Source organism: Phyllobates terribilis, unplaced genomic scaffold (genome assembly GCF_046119375.1).
Source record: "Phyllobates terribilis strain yellow unplaced genomic scaffold, ASM4611937v1 Scaffold_10__3_contigs__length_209671492, whole genome shotgun sequence".
NCBI classification, from domain to species: Eukaryota; Metazoa; Chordata; class Amphibia; order Anura; family Dendrobatidae; genus Phyllobates; species Phyllobates terribilis.
Genome location: NW_027362770.1, coordinates 132,523,451 through 132,546,275, shown reverse-complemented (window position 1 = coordinate 132,546,275; position 22,825 = coordinate 132,523,451). Strand labels below are relative to the sequence as shown.

General features: G+C 42.8%; 1 protein-coding gene across 1 annotated transcript in view; it reads left to right on the top strand.

Annotated features, from left to right (window-relative positions):
* The window catches only part of NDST1 (N-deacetylase and N-sulfotransferase 1), a 114,553-nt gene that overhangs the window by 63,450 nt on the left and 28,278 nt on the right, over nucleotides 1-22,825 (top strand). The window contains exons 4-8 of the mRNA XM_073649805.1: nucleotides 5,409-5,891; nucleotides 6,007-6,094; nucleotides 8,719-8,873; nucleotides 9,955-10,140; nucleotides 11,182-11,310. Of these exons, the coding sequence (XP_073505906.1) occupies nucleotides 5,409-5,891; nucleotides 6,007-6,094; nucleotides 8,719-8,873; nucleotides 9,955-10,140; nucleotides 11,182-11,310 (1,041 nt within the window). The remainder of the gene's footprint in view (nucleotides 1-5,408; nucleotides 5,892-6,006; nucleotides 6,095-8,718; nucleotides 8,874-9,954; nucleotides 10,141-11,181; nucleotides 11,311-22,825) is intronic.

Sequence of the window (22,825 nt, the reverse complement as noted above, 5' to 3'; positions counted from 1 at the left end):
TGATTGGCTGGCAGCGTGTATTGCCGTGCACGGACCTGATGGGTCTTTGCGCTGCAATACACTTCAGTTGAATGTGCGTCCAAGGACTCACATCCAGCGAAGTATTTTCTGGTGTCGGTGGATCCCTCACCCTCCAGGCCCAGTAGTTACACCTCTGTCAATGACGAGTGCGCCCTCCCTGTTTGTCCAGAGCCCCAGCACTTGCCCGGGTGCGCTGGGCGGTGATGCCGGCCCTGGCTGTCAGCCAAATGGTTTTTCCAATTTTTTACTTTTTCACACTTAAGAGGCGCCTAACGCTCCCTTGTTTTCTATGAGAGAGCCGCTGCAAGACATCTCTAGTGGTGGAATATCTCTCGGAGAACAAACTGATCAGTTGCCAGATCAGACATGCCAGATCCTTATCTTCCCCAACATCATCGGTCGGGGAGCCCCCATAGATATAGACGATCAGCTGAGCGCATTGATATTGGTGGGTTCACCCAGTGGACATTAGTCTAATAAGTATGGGGGCCTTAAGTGTCTTCGGCCTATCTAGCAGCAGAGACCTGAGAGAGATGACAGAAAGTGGGAATGGCCTCTGTCTCTCCACTTCTGCTTTCCTATCTAACTACTTGCAAGAATAACATAGAAATGGGCTTTCCGTCCAGGGCCGGTAAGCTATTGGACAACAGCAGGAAAAATGCATGTTGGGAAGTGAGGGAAAGGAACTTTCAGCTCCTATAGTGCTGGCAGAATGCTGATGAAGAGGCCAACTCATAAAGAATGGATGGCAACTTACAGAGCATGAGTATCAGGACAGTTCTTGGACATATTAGACAGACATGTGCACCAACAGCGGTTTTAACTGAAGTCAGCAAGACCATGCTTTTCTACACGTTTTGTGTGACGGACAGGTAGACTTTAAGGTGGCTGTTGGGCAAATTCTTCTTTGGCTGACCACTATCTTTCTTGACCCTCTATAAATATGCACACTCGGTTCATCAGTGGGACATGTGTTCTGTATGGGTAGAGCAGAGTTAAGCTGGCTACACACTTTAGGTGGCATCTGCCGATCCTTTGGCCAACAGCCATCTCAGTTGACTCTCATTCGGTCAAGCGCTTCTGTGTTCTCTATGAGAATGGCCCCAATGACTCATTGGCCAGCAGTTTATCTCAGGGAGAACAATGTGATCAACAGTTCAAAATTGGACATATGCAACATCTTTCCCGACCATCAATTGGCCAATGCTTCCATACACACTAGACTATTGACCAAACCTGTCGATATTGGTGGGTTCAGCTGACTTTAGTCTGTGTATGGGGGCCATTACATGCTGCCAGACACCTCTGGTGGTGACTTTTCTCCCGGAAGAACCAAAGGTTGAGTACTCTAATTCAATATGCCCAATTCTTCCCTTATCCACCCTTGGTGGGAGAGTTGGCAGACCATCATAGACATTATAACGACTGTATGGGGAACCAAGAATGAAAAATTGGATCGGCGTCAGATAAACCATGTGAGATGGAGTCACAATGAATTTTGATATTAGATGAGAGGAGCCCCAACAACTTGTGGTGGTACTACATATCTAGGCTCGATGGCCTCCTGGCTCCATAGACTTGAAGGACCTGGATAAAACAATATGTTGTCACCATTAGGTGAAGTATCTGAGATACGGAGGGCAGTTGTTTTATCTCGTTGTGAAAGCCATACCATGAATGTTTTCCTCGCAAGGTTTGTCATGGTTAGGACATCTGAAATACCCTGGATGCCTCTAGAACCTCATTCTTACAATATGTCAGGCTGAACGCACATCTAGTTCTTCTGCATGGATTAACGTAACGTCTCATTGTGGCTGCCAATGATTTTAACAAACTTCAGATTTTTCTTTTTACTTAGAAAAAAAAACTACCCAAGTTTGGTATCGCCGTACTCAAACTGATCTGGAGAATCATGGTGCCGCTTCATATTTACCATACAATGAACGCTGTAAAAACGGAACCCAAAAAACAATTAGCGGAACTGTTTTGTTGTTTTTTTCACTATTTTTCTCCACCGTCAGTTTTTTTTCAGTATATTATATGGTAAAGTGAATGGTGTCATTCAAATCTAAAAATCCTCCCGCAGGAACAAGCCCCGATACTTCACTGTAGATGGAAAAATATAAAGGTTTCAACTCTTGGAAGAAAGGGAGGATAAAAAAAATAAATGCGCAAAAACAAAAAATGGTCACAACAGAAAGAAATTAAGTACAGTTTGGAGGTAAATTTTATTCGGAAGGAAGGGCGACACTAAATAAGGATCTGTATCAAAGGAGGAAAGGAAAACCATAGTGGCCTGAAGACTAATATACTCCTTTTTTCAAGCTTGCTGATGATGGTCATTATTTTACTCACTTATATGGTACAATTAAAAGGAATCTGTCAGCAGATTTTTGCTTTGTAATCTGATAGCAGCAAGGGTCTGATATCCTGATTCCTGTGATGTTTCAGTTATTAGGCTGTGTGCTGCTATTTCAATAAAATCAGTGTTTTATCAGCAGGAGATTATCACTACAGGACTAGATATCTCGTGCCTCCTAGCCAACTGTTCTTTGTAACCTCACCCCCAGGTTTTTGCTATGTAATCTGACAGCAGCATGATGTAGGGGCTGAGAGCCTGATTCCAGTGATGTGTCACTTAGTGTACTGGGTGCAGCAGTTGTGATAGAATCACAGTTTTCTCTGCTGCTGATCTCGGAATGCTGAGCTGTGTATAACCCCGCCCACACCACTGATTGGCCGCTTTCTGTGTCCGCTTTATATTGACAGAAGGCTGCCAGTGCTGGGGGTGTGGTTAGACACCTAGTCCTCTAGTGATGATCTCCTGCTGATAAAACACTGATTGCATTGAAACAGCCTAGTAAGTGACACATCGCTGGAATCGGGGTCTCTTCCCCTATATTACGCTGCTCTCAGATTACATAGCAAAAAAATGATTTAATTCCAAAGAGATCATTATCACTGTCCCCATCTAAATTCCCTATCATATATGTTTTTGGAGTGTGGGAGGAAACCTACATAAACACAGGGAGAATATACAAACTCCTTGCAAAACCCAGGATCCCAGCGCTGCAAGTGTGGGGGGGTTAATCACTGAGCCAGCAATGGGGTCCTGGGTGTTGCTCTCTTATTTGTGCTGGGCCCAGTAGTTCTGCCCATCAGTCTGTTCCCCTGTATTAGCTATGATGTGCCGCACAACATGGGTCCTGCTCATATCATCAGATTTCTCTGTAACCAGATCTGCACTTTAGCAGCCGGACTCCATGCGGGGCCACCTGTTTACATAACTTTTCATAAGTAATCCGGCGTACTCCGCTCCGCTGAATGGAAAAATAAACAGATTTTATCCTTCCCTTTGAAATCCATGTATATGACATAATATGCTGCCATGTTCTGCTCGATTTGGCTTCTCCTCCCCCTTTTTTTTTTTGCGAAGGGAGTAAAATTGCTAAAATCATATAACTATTTTATGATGTTTTATATCTTCCAAAAGTTTTTTTTTTTTACTATTTTCTACCAGGAGGAGGCACACTGTCATATCAATGTAGTTGATGTACTAAGCCCGTCTGCTCAAGAAATCGCCTACCGAATCCCTTTTTGCCCAATGATGCAGAGCATTTTATAGATTGGCTTTAAAACTACATTTTTTAGTGGCCCTGGCTTTGAAAGCAGACTTTGCGTCAAACTTTTCTTAAAGGAGTTCTCCACTGCAAGGACAACCCTTTCTCAATCAGAATTTGCCCCCGTTAAATTAAAAACACTTACACTCACCTCCCGTGCCAGCGGTGTTGACAGGGGAGGGGAGTGTAAGTGTTTTTATTTTAACGGGGGCAAACATTCAGATTGAGAAGGGGTTATCCTAGTAGTGGACAAACCCTTTTAAAGGGGTTGTCTGAGGAGAACAAAATATCACCTATCCATAGGTTGGGAGGGGGTCCTCACACCGATCAGTAAAAGGGGAACTTTTATCCTTTCGTTCCCTGTGGGGCTGTCGAACGCTGCTCTCAGCGTTTTTTGGAAGTCCCATAGAAAATGAACATAATTTTTTTAACGATTTTTTGATATTTTTTTTCATATTACCATCTAAAAAAAAAAAAAACTTGCAATTTTCACTCTGGCCACTAGGCCTAATACTTAACTCATACTTCCTATTCTGTACAACAACCACATGGACATTGACTGTTGTATATGAAAGCTTTCTAGGCATGCATTGATCTGGGTAAAGGTCATTATTAAAGGGAATCTGTAACCAGGTTTTTGCCACCTAATCTGAGAGCAGCATAATGTAGAGACAGAGACCCTGATTCCAGCGATGTGTCCCTTATTTGGCTGCTTGTTGCAGTTTTGATTAAAAACTGTTTTGCTTGCTGTAGATCTATCCATTCTCGGAATGCTGAGCTCTGTTAAACTCCGCCCCCACGACTGATTGGCAGTGTACAAAGAAAGTGGCCAATCAGTGGTGTGGGCGGAGTTACCAAGAGCTCAGCATTTAGAGAACGGATAGATCTACAGCAGACAAAACAGTTTTTAATTAAAACTGCTGCAAGCTGCCCAGTAAGTGATACATCGCTGGAATCAGGGTCTCTGCCCCTACATCATGCTGCTCTAAAATGGGGTAGCAAAAACCTGGTGACTAATTCCCTTTAAGGTAGAAGGGAAGCTGTGATATAACCTTCTCTGAATGGTGAATCCTGTGTTATCAAATGCATATAGATGCTTTACCTTTCATTGTAATCGAGTCTGTGATGACAACGAGACTGCTGAAAACTATAAGAGAATAATGATAGATAACAATAGTGAAAAATAAAAAAAAATAAAAAATAAAAATATATAAAATCAGGTCTTTTTCTGATTACATATTACTTTTAAGTGGTTGATATTGTTTTTACCGACACGCAGTAGCCGAGCCGGGATGATTTCTGGGGTTGGTGCTGACAGCACGTAAGCATTTTCGCTCTTTATGTGTGATGTTTGCCAAGAAAAAGTGATTAAAAGAAAAAAATTTGGTAATTTTGCTTCTTGCATCTGAAAGCTGCAACATTTCGCAAGCGGCTGTGCTGTCACCTGAGTCGTGGTTTATACCCTGATGGAACAGGTGTGAATCTTTCTTCTGCTGGGTAAGCAGTGCCGAGTGTTGGCGCATCAGCCGTGTCTCCGGTGTAAACAGAAGTAGCGTTAACGTATAGATGGAAGACGACCGGGCTCGGGAAGAGATGAAGGATTCCATATAGAATTACATTCTTGATGTATAGCATAGGCCTCTACTACAAAGTGAGCCTTATTCTTGCTTCTTGGCGCACTGACAAGGCATTATTTAATCATCCTCTGCCAAAAAATAGCTGTGGTCATAACTACGTTGTACCTAAATTTCTTTCTTTCCACCACAGGCCAATGAAAACAGCCTACTGAGCGCTCAACTTAAAGGATTCCCACTATATCTCCACTCCAACCTAGGCCTCAAAGACTGCAGTATCAACCCAAAGTCCCCTCTACTGTATATAACCAAGCCCAACCAGGTGGAAAAGGGTGAGCTACCGGGAGAAGACTGGACCGTCTTCCAGTCCAACCATTCCACCTATGAACCGGTTCTTCTCGCCAAGACGAAGTCGGCCGAGACCATACCTCACCTGAGCGTGGACGCGGCTCTACACACAACTGTGGTACAGGATCTGGGGCTCCATGATGGTATCCAAAGGGTCCTTTTTGGTAACAACTTGAACTTTTGGCTTCATAAGTTAGTCTTCGTGGACTCGGTGTCATTCCTGACTGGAAAGAGATTGTCCCTTCCGCTAAACCGCTATGTACTCGTCGACATAGATGATATATTCGTTGGCAAGGAGGGAACTCGTATGAAAGTAGAAGATGTGAAGGTAGGAGAGGTTCTGTCGAGTTTAGTTCTCTATTTGGTCTTCTCGTTCCTTGATTAGACTTTGTTTTTTGTTGAGTAGGTATCCAAAAAAGTGATTTACCCTCATTTTATTCTAGGCTCTCTATGACACCCAGAATGAGCTGAGAACGCACATCCCCAATTTCACTTTTAATCTTGGCTTTTCTGGAAAGTTCTTCCACACTGGTGAGTTTGATGGATCTGTTAAAGACCAAACTGTTGACACTTTTTTAAATATTTTTTAACAGTTTTAAAGGGAACGTGACAGCATGTATTATTATTATTATAGCGCCATTTATTCCATGGCACTTTACATGTGAAAAAAGGGGTATACATACTAAAACAATTACAATGATCTTTAACAAAACATGACGGCGACTGGTACAAGAGGAGAGAGGACCCTGCCCGCGGGGGAGCACAATCTTCAAGGGATGGGTGAGAATACAGTAAGTGGGGGAAGAGCTACTCGAGTCGCGGTATGGTGGAGCAATGGTTACTGCCTGTTGTAAGCTGGTCGGAAGAGGTGAGTCTTCAGGTTTCTTTTGAAGGTTTCCACGGTAGGCAAGAGTCTGATATGTTGGGGTAGAGCGTTCTAGAGTAGGGGGGATGCACGAGAGAAATCTTGTAAGCAATTGTGGGAAGAGGAGATAAGAGGGGAGTAGAGAAGGAGATCTTGTGAGGATCAGAGGTTGCGTGCAGGTATGTAACGGGAGACTAGGTCACAGATATAAGGAGGAGACAGGCTGTGGATGGCTTTGTATGCCAGGGTTAGGGTTTTGAACTGGATTCTCTGGGAAATTGGGGAGCCAGTGAAGAGATTGACAGCGAGGAGAGGCCGGGGAATAGCGAGGAGACAGGTGGATTAGTCTGGCAGCAAAGTTTAGGATAGATTGGAGGGGTGCGAGAGTGTTAGAGGGGAGGCCACAGAGCAAGAGGTTGCAGTAGTCGAGGCGGGAGGTGATGAGGGCGTGCACTAGTGTTTTTGCAGATTCATGGTTGAGGAATGTGAGGATCCGGGAGATATTTTTGAGTTGCAGTCGGCAGGAAGTGGAAAGGGCTTGGATATGTGGTTTGAAGGAGAGATCAGAATCCAGGGTTACCCCAAGGCAGCGAGCTTGCGGGACTGGGGAGAGTGAACAGCCATTGACTTTGATAGATAGGTCAGATGGGGGGGATGGATGAGATGGTGGAAAGACGATGATTTCTGTTTTATCCATGTTAAGTTTTAGAAATCTGTCAGAGAAGGAGGATGAGATAGCGGACAGAGATTGTGGGATATTAGTTAGTAGGGAGGAGATATCGGATCCAGAGAAGTAGATCTGTATGTCATCAGCACAGAGGTGGTAGTGAAAGCCGTGAGACTCTCTGAACTGTCCCAGGCCAAAGGTGTAGATGGAGAAAAGCAGGGGTCCTAGAACTGAACCTTGGGGGACACCGACGATGAGGAGGTGGTGTGTGAGTGGGAGACACTGAATGTCTGGTCTGTTAGGTATGTATCAGACACTGGCTGCATGATTTCAGCCAGGTAGAGACTAGTCTGACAGGTTGGTCCTCAGCAGCTTCTCCCTGCCCACTCCACTGGATTGACAGGTCTCTCCCTGTAGACTCACGCTGGTAGAGACCTGGCAGCTGGTGAGGAGAAGCCACCAAGCACCGGCTTGTCCAACTAGTCTTCCATGAGGCTCGGTCTCCGGCCCTGCCGCAACGTTTCAAAGTCAAACAGCCAGTGTATGATACATGTTGCCCATGGTTCAGACAGTATGTATCAGCTGTCAGGCTCCCTTTAAGCTTTTACATTTCTCAGTTTTCTCTCCTGCAGATCTAGCAGAGCTTTGAATGCTGAGCCCTGTATAACCCCACCCACATGACTGATTGGCAGGTTTCTGTGTACAATGTATGTTGACAGAAAGCTGCCAATCAGTAGTGGGGGTGTGGTTACACAGAACAGTTGACTGGGAGGCACAAGACACCTAGTCCTGCAATAATCTCCTGTTGATAAAGCTCCTGTTTATAGAAACGGCAACACATAGCCTAGTAAGTGACACATCACTGGAATCAGACTCTCGTCCCCTACATCTTGCTGTTCCAAAATTACATAGTAAAAATCTGATGATGTATTCCCTTTAAGAACGTCTTATCCTATCAATTTAAAGGGAGGGTTGTATCTTCACAGATGCCCTTTTTAAAAAGGCTGATTGCAACTGTGTCCCATTTTCGGTACCCTTTCTAAACAGTTTCAGGGTGTAGTATTAGATGGCGGCCTTTCATGAGTAATAGAAGGATGTCTGTAGTCTGCCTGGATGGGGTGGCTCTCTTTGATATGACTCTTGGAGAGGGTCTTAGTTGGCGATGGCCAGGGATGGTCCTTATAGGACAACCCCTTTAATGCAAGTCCTCATTAATTTGTTGTAGAAAACTAAGTGTGGACGTCAGTGATCCCAATCTGAAGGGGACATTTTTTAGATTTGTCTTGCCTCCCATATCCACCGGTCAGCAGAATACAGACCATATTCCCGGGCTATAGGCTGTCATAGGCAGTTCTACTTTGAGCAGCCTCCGAGAATCTGAACCTGCCCTCTTCTCTGCAGTATTTTCCGATTACTCCTGCAACTTTTTAATAGGGCTTCTTCTTAGAAAGGTTAGGACACCGGTATAAATAGCTTTCTTTAACCTTCAGTTGGAGAATGTGGACTGATCTGGTCTTTTAGAGGAACGATAACAGAATATTTGGTGCAGAGTTGAAGGATTTTACTGCAGCAGTGCGGATTTTACTGGCATTATACAATCTCATTCGTGGACTATTCTGCCAGGTACGGATGCAGAGGACGAAGGAGATGACCTCTTGCTTTCTTACGTGAAGCAGTTCTGGTGGTTCCCTCACATGTGGAGTCACATGCAGCCTCACCTCTTCCACAACCAGTCGGTGCTGGCCGAGCAGATGGCCCTGAACCGGAAGTTTGCCGTGGTGAGTGTGAGCTAGAACGACTCTGTTGATTTCTTCTGTATCAGTCTTGGGAATTTCTTCAGTGTTCACAGCTTCGTGGCCGATCTGCATGACTTCGAGAAGTTCTTATTGATCAGGAGGTTTGAACTGCATTACTGCCATATAGACTATACTTACAGTATAGAATTGAGGTCTTTAACACATAACCTGGCTGATTTATGTGTCCCCACCAGCCACAACAAGGAGAACTTTTGTTGATGGGAACCCACTCTATTAGACTTGCCTCTCCTGGGTCAAGGCCTACAAATGCAAAAGATAGTTAGGTTCCAGCTCTAATGAACAGCCTTAAAGGGAATATGTCAGTAGGATTAACCCTTCTAAGCAGTATATATGGACAAGGAGGTCATAGGAAGCTGAATAAAATGATACCTTGACATCTGTGATCCGATGTCTTATTCCAGAGAAATCCACATTTTTCTTAATATGCAAATGAGCTGTTAAGATCTATTGGTCGGTCATAGATCTCCCTGAGAATCTGCCTCCAGGGCTTATGTTAAATGAAAGGGACTTTACCAGTGTGAGATATGTAATGACTGACAGTCTGCTCTCCTGATTTACATGTCTCACGCTAGTAACACCCCCTTTTATTTAAAATAAGCTCCAGATTTTCAGGGGGATCTATGTCCGGCCCATAGATCTTAACAGCTCATTTACATATTAAGAAAACTCTGAATTTCTCTGGAATTAAACATCAGATCTCAGATATCAAGGTATCATTTTTTTCTGCTTCCTATGACCTACATGGCTTATAGACAGTTTAGGAGATCCTACTGACAGGTTCCCTTTAAGCCCAACAAACACTTTAAATTGCTGTCGGACGAGCGCTCCTGTGTTCTCTGTGAGAGAGCCGCTGCCAGGTTCCTCTGGCAGTGGCTTATCTCTTAGAGAAGAAATGGTTCGTTAGCCAAAATCGGACATGCAGGAACATTATCTCCCCCCAACATCATCTGTCACACATTAGATCGTTGGGTCTTCGGGAAAGGTTTATATTTGGAAAGCCAGATCTTTTATGAAGGTAACAAACCTTTTTGTTGAATTTTAGGAGCACGGGATCCCAACCGATATGGGGTACGCAGTGGCTCCTCATCACTCTGGTGTGTACCCCATACATGTACAACTATACGAAGCCTGGAAGCAAATTTGGGGAATTAAAGTTACGAGCACTGAGGAGTATCCACACCTGAAACCTGCGCGCTTCCGAAGAGGATTCATCCATGGAGGCATTATGGTTCGTCCGAAACGAAAGAGTTTTTTATAGTTTTTATTAAAAAAACAATAAAATTCATAGAGACATATAACTGGACCCCACTCATATGAATGAGAAATAAGAAATTCATCTCTTGGAACTTTTCCCATTTATTACCATAGCTCTTTTATAGGGATACCGCACCGGATGGTGATAGGTGCTGATGTCGCTGTCTTGACAGGTATTATGCACCTATCCTATTCATTAGACAATCCCTGCCGGCCGTGCATGCATCCGGGCAGACATCTGTCAGCGCAGCGTCATTAGCACCTATCAACTCCTGGTGTAGGGAAGAGAGAGGTGCCGGAGAACCACTGTAATGACTAAGACTTGGGGTCCAAAAAATATATTTATAGGAAATGTACAGTATATGAGACCAGTGATAGTCAATTAATAGGTTATATATAAAATATCCATGATGACAAGCTTGATCCCTTCTGGTGAGCTGGGCTTATTTAAAGGGATATTTCGGTCTTTAGCCAATCATGGCTCAGATAGATATATAGAGGTATATATGCTGTGGCCACCGGTGGTTGGGACTATGGATTGTGCTGCACTATGCTTCCATAACTCGATATGGGGGTTGCATAGCACAGCTTGCTTTCCCCACCTGTGGCCCCCACATAAGGGCGCAGTCAGACGGCCAATATACATCGGACCGAAATTGGACTACAATGTACGGACTGGCCGGCAACTTGGATCGGGGGAGCCGACGGCCAGTCTGTGCATTCCAGACTGATCTTGGTCCGATTTATACGCTGCCTGACTGCGCCATAATAGACAGGTTCCCCAGATCAACCATGGCTGGTTAGGATGGGAAAGCCTGGTTTAGTGTCCTGTTCATTGCTTTAGATAGAGCAGTGGGGAAGGGCTCCTGCTGCAGCAAGGTGCCTTACAGAAAGACTGGGACTTAGGATCAATTAATATTTTTAAAATAAAAATATAACCTTCTGCAGGTTAATCTTTTGGTCTTTGTGACAAATGCATCTTCACCTCTAACAATTGTTGTTTTTTTTGCCACAGGTGCTGCCCCGCCAAACCTGCGGCCTCTTCACACACACCATATTCTATAATGAATATCCCGGGGGCCCTGTGGAACTGGATAAGATTATTAATGGAGGAGAACTGTTCCTCACCGTACTGCTAAACCCTGTGAGTTCCATCGTAAGAAAAATGATGTCCGTGTGTTTGGGCTGCTGCCGCCGCCAGCTGCGTTATTTATCTTCCATGTGCATTCGCACCCCCTCGGGACATCATTTGTACTGCTCATCCCTGTCCCCATGCAGCTATTTGTGTCCAGCGTGTGATCTACTGCTGCGGCCTGACCCCCTTTATTGAGGCTCCATGTAAAATCCCAGATATATAGCACAATACACGAGGCTGCAGTGCCCCAGCTCCGGATCCCAGGTGCTCGCGCTGAAGCTCTTCCAGTCAATCAGATCAATAAACTGCCGGGCTGTTGTAAGCTATAAAAAGCCATTAAATGCTCTATCAATATTTGATGAAGGAGTAATTGTTTCCCAGGCTTCTTCCTGCACCATATATATATATCTATATTGCCGCTTACTGATAACCTCTAACATCCTCAGATTTATTCCGGTTAGATAAAGGGACAAACGGGGCAAGGACAACGGGGGTGAAGTCAAAAGGGGGCAAGGACAACGGGGGTGAAGTCACTGAGCGGAGACCTTGAGTTCCACCTTATGGGGATTGTCTCATCTGTATGGCCTCCGTGTAATATTATATTCCATGTGCAGTGACCGCAGTAAAGAAACTGTCTTGTAGGGGTGCCAGGAGTGGAATCTGGGGCGATCAGTTGATCACCTAGAGAGCCACATTCAGAAAAGGAGAGATTTTTTTAGGGGAGTGGGTTTTTGGGAAAGCCAAATCCCGTTCCATCAGAAATCACAGTGAGCTCACGGATTTTGGGTAACGTAACTGCAATGTAACGGACATCATGGTCCACCTCTGGCCTAAAGTTTGCATGGGTTGAGACTTCAGATTGTGTAACTTTAGGGTCATAAAGGAAAGGGCCCCCTTGACGTGACTTTGGCACCATCATATTCTACAGTCTAGAGATTTTAATTTCGTAATAGCGCGAATGAACAGGGGTTGCCTTTACATTACACTCCCTTTAAAAGGGACACTAAAACTAGAAATCAAAGTTTGAATATTTAATTACCCAGAGGAGCATGCAAAGCTTTTAAGTCTCCTCACACTAGCATGCCAGACCTGGCATGTCACTCTCCACAAGGAGAAATCCTACCCCTTAGATCCCAGTCTTAGCCTCTCACCTAGCCAAATCAGATCTCATACTTTGCACTGACGAGGGGCAATACTCCGAAACACTGTGTCTACAAATTGAGATTCTGATTTGGCTTTTATCCTAAGTCATATTTCAAGGCTCGTTAAGGGGTCGATATTGACTTTTAGGATTGCTACTTCCAATGGGTTGCGCTAGCGTTCCAGTCCTATTCCTCTTTGAAGAGACGATTTGAAGTAAGCAAGAAATCTAGTTCACTTCTGTATGATCAGCCACTGCAGGGGTTAATCTCCTTCTGATCCCATAGCCTAAGTGGTGTAGTATAGTAATATTTTGTCCTGCTGTAGATAGGGCAAGAAGAGGGAGGCTCCTGCTGCAGCTAGTTGTCTCACATTGTCAGAATTCCTGTTGTCCTTCTACAGTTTGACCACTAGTGGCTGCTATTGTTCACCTTAATAATTGTGCTGCAATCCTACTCCTTACCTCTGGAGGCTGCTGTTGTGTTCTGCAATTGCCCTTACTAAGATGGCAGGCTAAGAACCTGTGGAATCCATCTTGTTTCCTGTTTGGGCCTACTTAAAGCCACATGGATCTCTCACTCATTGCTTGAGTATTGTTTCTAGCTGTTAGCTTAGTTCCAGTCTCCAGCTCCTGAACATTCTTACCCAGACTGTTTTCACATATCTATGGATTGTTTCCTACAACTCCTTTGTTATATCTGAGTACATCCATAACCGCTTGCTGTTTCTGCTCTTGCTCCTTCGGCCACTGGTTTCCAGCAGTACTGCACCAGTATTGTAGCACACAGCTATACACAGGACAGTAAATTGGACATGACTGATCTCCTGAAACACATAGAGAAGATTTTTTGTTATATTTTTCAGTTTTGATTGTAACATGAGACAAAACAGGATCAAAGAAAAGGAGGGATGATTTGCTGGGATGATTTGAAACTTTTTTGTGCCTCTAGTGGAAGTTTATGAAGACAAGTGAAGTGAAAACATATTAACAGATGCCCAGGACCTACCACATATGTAAGCAAGGGTGTAGAGGAATTAATATTAAGATTGTGACCAGGAGGGCAACCAGGCATAAAGTTGTCTTGTCCCAACTGCTATGGAGGGAGATGGTGTAGCTACAGATAGGGGGTCCATTGTTAGCTTTTCTCTGAAGCCCCCTCATCTTTCGAGCCGGGTCGTAATTCTACAGCCAGCCGCACAGATTATCTCCACCGCTCACTTTTCCTCGGCAGCAGGAGACATTTCCTTGGATTCCGCGTGACGGGCCATATGTGCTATCTCGCTGCTGTAAAGCCGACGTCTATAATGTATTCTGGCACTTTTTTTACTTTGAAGTCATAAAAATTGCAGAAGCTCAAGGCTACAAATCCATCTGGAAGTCCCCAAAGTCCCCAAAGTGCCGTGAGCTGAGAATTCAATGTGATCCAGTTCATTGCTTGGGAGGGGAGACTAATTACAAAAATACAAGATGGTCCTCTCTATAGATCCACATTATGTGCATTATATACAGTATATTAGAAACCACTGAATCTGACGATGCCGCTGTCCTTCCCCATGCTTTACATTGCTGCACTGATTTTTAGATTGTCCATTGTAGCCCACCACGAGATCTTAACACTAGTCGGCCTGAATAAAGCTGGTCATACACGAGATATCATCAGACTCCTCTGGTAGCAACTTATCTCCCTGCTGAAATTCTTACAGTCCAATCTTTCTTTCCCCACACTGCACATACACATATATATACACACACTGCACATACACATGTATATATACACACACTGCACATACACATGTATATACACACACTGCACATACACATATATATACACACACTGCACATACACATGTATATACACACACTGCACATACACATATATATACACACACTGCACATACACATGTATATATACACACACTGCACATACACATGTATATATACACACACTGCACATACACATGTATATACACACACTGCACATACACATGTATATACACACACTGCACATACACATGTATATACACACACTGCACATACACATGTATATACACACACTGCACATACACATATATATACACACACTGCACATACACATGTATATATACACACACTGCACATACACATGTATATACACACACTGCACATACACATGTACAGTACAGACCAAAAGTTTGGACACACCTTCTCATTTAAAGATTTTTCTGTATTTTCATGACTATGAAAATTGTACATTCACACTGAAGGCATCAAAACTATGAATTAACACATGTGGAATTATATACTTAACAAAAAAGTGTGAAACAACTGAAAATATGTCTTATATTCTAGGTTCTTCAAAGTAGCCACCTTTTGCTTTGATGACTGCTTTGCACACTCTTGGCATTCTCTTGATGAGCTTCAAGAGGTAGTCACCGGAAATTATTTTCAGTTCACAGGTGTGCCCTGTCAAGTTTATTAAGTGGGATTTCTTGCCTTATAAATGGGGTTGGGACCATCAGTTGTGTTGTGAAGAAGTCAGGTGGATACACAGCTGATAGTCCTACTAAATAGACTGCTAGCTGCTTTTTTCTTGCCATAAGACAAATTCTAAGTCAATAAAAATGAGTGCCCATCATTACTTTAAGAAATGAAGGTCCGTCAGTCCGAAAAATTGGGCAAACTTTGAAAATGTCCCCAAGTGCAGTTGCAAAAACCATCAAGCGCTACAAAGAAACTGGCTCACATGAGGACCGCCCCAGGAAAGGAAGACCAAGAGTCACCTCTGCTTCAGAGGATAAGTTTATCCGAGTCACCAGCCTCAGAAATCGCCGGTTAACAGCAGCTCAGATTAGAGACCAGGTCAATGCCACACAGAGTTCTAGCAGCAGACACATCTCTACAACAACTGTTAAGAGGAGACTTTGTGCAGCAGGCCTTCATGGTAAAATAGCTGCTAGGAAACCACTGCTAATGACAGGCAACAAGCAGAAGAGACTTGTTTGCGCTAAAGAACACAAGGAATGGACATTAGACCAGTGGAAATCTGTGCTTTGGTCTGATGAGTCCAAATTTGAGATCTTTGGTTCCACCCACCGTGTCTTTGTGCGACGCAGAAAAGGTGAACGGATGGACTCTACATGCCTGGTTCCCACCGTGATGCATGGAGGAGGAGGTGTGATGGTGTGGGGGTGCTTTGCTGGTGACACTGTTGGGGATTTATTCAAAATTGAAGGCATACTGAACCAGCATGGCTACCACAGCATCTTGCAGCGGCATGCTATTCCATCCGGTTTGCATTTAGTTGGACCATCATTTATTTTTCAACAGGACAATGACCCCAAACACACCTCCAGGCTGTGTAAGGGCTATTTGACCAAGTAGGAGAGTGATGGGGTGCTACGCCAGATGACCTGGCCTCCACAGTCACCAGACCTGAACCCAATCGAGATGGTTTGGGGTGAGCTGGACCGCAGAGTGAAGACAAAAGGGCCAACAAGTGCTAAGCATCTCTGGGAACTCCGTCAAGATTGTTGGAAGACCATTTCCAGTGACTACCTCTTGAAGCTCATCAAGAGAATGCCAAGAGTGTGCAAAGCAGTCATCAAAGCAAAAGGTGGCTACTTTGAAGAACCTAGAATATAAGACATATTTTCAGTTGTTTCACACTTTTTTGTTAAGTATATAATTCCACATGTGTTAATTCATAGTTTTGATGCATTCAGTGTGAATGTACAATTTTCATCGTCATGAAAATACAGAAAAATCTTTAAATGAGAAGGTGTGTCCAAACTTTTGGTCTGTACTGTATATATACACACACTGCACATACACATATATATACACACACTGCACATACACATATATATACACACACTGCACATACACATGTATATATACACACACTGCACATACACATGTATATACACACACTGCACATACACATGTATATACACACACTGCACATACACATATATATACACACACTGCACATACACATGTATATATACACACACTGCACATACACATATATATACACACACTGCACATACACATGTATATACACACACTGCACATACACATATATATACACACACTGCACATACACATGTATATATACACACACTGCACATACACATGTATATACACACACTGCACATACACATGTATATACACACACTGCACATACACATGTATATACACACACTGCACATACACATGTATATACACACACTGCACATACACATGTATATACACACACTGCACATACACATGTATATACACACACTGCACATACACATGTATATATACACACACTGCACATACACATATATATACACACACTGCACATACACATGTATATACACACACTGCACATACACATGTATATACACACACTGCACATACACATGTATATACACACACTGCACATACACGTGTATATACACACACTGCACATACACGTGTATATACACACACTGCACATACACATATATATACACACACTGCACATACACATGTATATATACACACACTGCACATACACATATATATACACACACTGCACATACACATGTATATACACACACTGCACATACACATATATATACACACACTGCACATACACATGTATATATACACACACTGCACATACACATGTATATACACACACTGCACATACACATGTATATACACACACTGCACATACACATGTATATACACACACTGCACATACACATGTATATACACACACTGCACATACACATGTATATACACACACTGCACATACACATGTATATATACACACACTGCACATACACATATATATACACACACTGCACATACACATGTATATACACACACTGCACATACACATGTATATACACACACTGCACATACACATGTATATACACACACTGCACATACATGTGTATATACACACACTGCACATACACATATATATACACACACTGCACATACACATGTATATATACACACACTGCACATACACGTGTATATACACACACTGCACATACACGTGTATATACACACACTGCACATACACATGTATATACACACACTGCACATACACATGTATATATACACACTGCACATACACATGTATATACACACACTGCACATACACACACACTGCACATACACATATATACACACACTGCACATACACATATATATACACACACTGCACATACACATGTATATACACACACTGCACATACACATGTATATACACACACTGCACATACATGTGTATATACACACACTGCACATACACATATATATACACACACTGCACATACACATGTATATATACACACACTGCACATACACGTGTATATACACACACTGCACATACACGTGTATATACACACACTGCACATACACATGTATATACACACACTGCACATACACATGTATATATACACACTGCACATACACATGTATATACACACACTGCACATACACACACACTGCACATACACATATATACACACACTGCACATACACATATATATACACACACTGCACATACACATGTATATACACACACTGCACATACACATATATATATATACACACACTGCACATACACATGTATATATACACACACTGCACATACACATGTATATATACACACTGCACATACACACACTGCACATACACATGTATATACACACACTGCACATACACACACTGCACATACACATATATATACACACACTGCACATACACATGTATATATACACACACTGCACATACACATATATATACACACACTGCACATACACATGTATATACACACACTGCACATACACATATATATACACACACTGCACATACACATGTATATATACACACACTGCACATACACATGTATATACACACACTGCACATACACATGTATATACACACACTGCACATACACATATATATACACACACTGCACATACACATGTATATATACACACACTGCACATACACATATATATACACACACTGCACATACACATGTATATACACACACTGCACATACACATGTATATACACACACTGCACATACACATGTATATACACACACTGCACATACACGTGTATATACACACACTGCACATACACGTGTATATACACACACTGCACATACACGTGTATATACACACACTGCACATACACATATATATACACACACTGCACATACACATATATATACACACACTGCACATACACATGTATATATACACACACTGCACATACACATGTATATATACACACTGCACATACACACACTGCACATACACATGTATATACACACACTGCACATACACACACACTGCACATACACATATATATACACACACTGCACATACACATATATATACACACACTGCACATACACATGTATATACACACACTGCACATACACATACAGTCATATGAAAAAGTTTGGGCACCCCTATTAATCTTAAGCTTAATGTTTTATAAAAATTGGTGTTTTTGCAACAGCTATTTCAGTTTGATATATGTAATAACTGTTGGACACAGTAATGTTTCTGCCTTGAAATGAGGTTTATTGTACTAACGGAAAATGTGCAATCTGCATTCAAACAAAATTTGACAGGTGCATAAGTATGGGCACCCTTATCATTTTCTTGTTTTAAATACTCCTACCTACTTTTTACTGACTTACTAAAGCGCTTTTTTTGGTTTTGTAACCTCATTGAGCTTTGAACTTCATAGCCAGGTGTATGCAATCATGAGAAAAGCTACTTAAAGTGGCCTCTTGCAAGTTGTTCTCCTGTTTGAATCTCCTCTGAAGAGTGGCATCATGGGCTCCTCAAAACAACTGTCAAATGATCTGTAAACAAAGATTATTAAACATAGTTGTTCAGGGGAAGGATACAAAAAGCTGTCTCAGCGATTTAACCTGTCAGTTTCCACTGTGAGGAACATAGTAAGGAAATGGAAGAACACAGGGACAGTTCTTGTTAAGGCCAGAAGTGGCAGGCCAAGAAAAACATCAGAAAGGCAGAGAAGAAGAATGGTGAGATCAGTCAAGGACAATCCTCAGACCACCTCCAGAGAGCTGCAGCATCAACTTGCTGCAGATGGTGTCACTGTGCATCGGTCAACTATACAACGCACTTTGCACAAGGAGAAGCTGTATGGGAGAGTGATGCGAAAGAAGCCGTTTCTGCAAGCACGCCACAAACAGAGTCGGCTGAGGTATGCAAAAGCACATTTGGAGAAGCCAATTTCATTTTGGAAGAAGGTCCTGTGGACTGATGAAACCAAGATTGAGTTGTTTGGTCATACAAAAAGGCGTTATGCATGGCGGCAAAAAAACACAGCATTCCAAGAAAAACACTTGCTACCCACAGTAAAATTTGGTGGAGGTTCCATCATGCTTTGGGGCTGTGTGGCCAATGCCGGCACTGGGAATCTTGTTAAAGTTGAGGGACGAATGGATTCCACTCAGTATCAGCAGATTCTTGGCAATAATGTTCAAGAATCAGTGATAAAGTTGAATTTACGCAGGGGATGGATCTTTCAGCAAGACAATGATCCAAAACACCGCTCCAAATCTACTCAGGCATTCATGCAGAGGAACAATTACAATGTTCTGGAATGGCCATCCCAGTCCCCAGACCTGAATATCATTGAACATCTGTGGGATCATTTGAAGAGGGCTGTCCATGCTCGGCGACCATCAAACTTAACAGAACTGGAATTGTTTCGTAAAGAGGAATGGTCAAAAATACCTTCATCCAGGATCCAGGAACTCATTAAAAGCTACAGGAAGCGACTAGAGGCTGTTATTTTTGCAAAAGGAGGATCTACTAAATATTAATGTCACTTTTCTGGTGAGGCGCCCATACTTATGCACCTGTCAAATTTTGTTTGAATGCATATTGCACATTTTCTGTTAGTACAATAAACCTCATTTCAAGGCAGAAACATTACTGTGTCCAACAGTTATTACATATATCAAACTGAAATAGCTGCTGCAAAAACACCAATTTTTTTAAAACATTAAGCTTAAGATTAATAGGGGTGCCCAAACTTTTTCATATGACTGTATATATACACACACTGCACATACACATGTATATATACACACACTGCACATACACACACACTGCACATACACATATATATACACACACTGCACATACACATGTATATATACACACTGCACATACACACACTGCACATACACATGTATATACACACACTGCACATACACACACACTGCACATACACATATATATACACACACTGCACATACACATATATATACACACACTGCACATACACATGTATATACACACACTGCACATACACATATATATACACACACTGCACATACACACACTGCACATACACATGTATATACACACACTGCACATACACACACACTGCACATACACATGTATATACACACACTGCACATACACACACACTGCACATACACATATATATACACACACTGCACATACACATGTATATATACACACTGCACATACACATGTATATACACACACTGCACATACACATGTATATACACACACTGCACATACACATGTATATACACACACTGCACATACACATGTATATATACACACTGCACATACACATGTATATACACACACTGCACATACACACACACTGCACATACACATATATATACACACACTGCACATACACATATATATACACACACTGCACATACACATGTATATACACACACTGCACATACACATATATATACACACACTGCACATACACATGTATATATACACACACTGCACATACACATGTATATATACACACTGCACATACACACACTGCACATACACATGTATATACACACACTGCACATACACACACACTGCACATACACATATATATACACACACTGCACATACACATATATATATACACACACTGCACATACACATGTATATATACACACACTGCACATACACATGTATATATACACACACTGCACATACACACACTGCACATACACATATATACACTGCACATACACATATACATACACACACTGCACATACACATATATACACTGCACATACACATGTATATACACACACTGCACATACACATGTATATATACACACTGCACATACACATGTATATATACACTGCACATACACATGTATATACACACACTGCACATACACATGTATATATACACTGCACATACACATGTATATACACACACTGCACTTTAAGGCAGCGCTAGTCATCATACTGGGGGATACTCGCTGCACCAGGTCAATTAAAGCACACCAGCCACGTTTTTCCAGCTTTCACCATCCAGCAGTTTATTGCACTTCATAACTGCTTATCACACAGTCCATCTTAGTGGCTCACCGGCATATTACACACATAACATTCGGGAGCCTTTCAAATGGTAGACAGGCCCTCTGGGCTCCAGTTACATCCCTCAGCAAAGTCACTTATATCAATGTCCACATCAACGCAGTGTTTTTACCTTTGCCGGGTCGTAGCTGCTTCAGTCCGCTTATTTCTGCCACCACTGTGGCTCTAAGGCTTACCAATCGTGGTCTCCAGCCCTTTTGTTGTCCAAGGCTGCTGGCATCTCTCACACACAAGGATCCAGCCTTTTGCCCTCCAGGACTCTTATCTTCCAAGCCTCTGGCCCTCCAAGGCTACTGGGATCACTTACACCTAAGGATCCAGCGTCCGCCTTTCAGGCTTCAATAGGCCTCACTAGGCCTCACACTCCAGCGGTGTCCCACACGGGAACAGGCCTCACGCCTTACACACCCTGTCTCAAAACTACCAGGGTTTATATATCTTCCAATGCACACAGGACCTGTGCTGATGTCACAGTCATGTGATCAGTCACCTGAGGGGGAGGTACATGGTCAGCCAAAACACATCCTGGACCATTACCGTAATGCCGCAAGTCGCTGCATTACATATTCCCCCCCTTTGTTCAAACTTGTGGGGTTGAACACATAATATACACAAACACATCATAACCCACAGTTCACACAGAGACCATGTACTTGACAATTGCGCTGTTCAGCCCCTGGAACCTTAGTCAACGACATTAGCCCATTCCTTAGGGACCTACCATCCGTCTTTGTCACCGACTTCGTCAAGTCACCTTTCCGGGTCGTAACCTTGTCAGACCTTCCCCGCTCCCAGCGGTCAGTCGTAACCTTGTCAGTCCTCCCCCGTTCCCAGCGGTCAGTCGTAACCTTGTCAGACCTCCCCCGCTCCCAGCGGTCAATACAGCAGAATGACTCACATGCCCTGGTATCTAAGGTCCGGTTCGACTCCGTACTGTCCCGTACTCTATTGGGGCCTCTCAAACCTGAGTTCCTGGAGGTC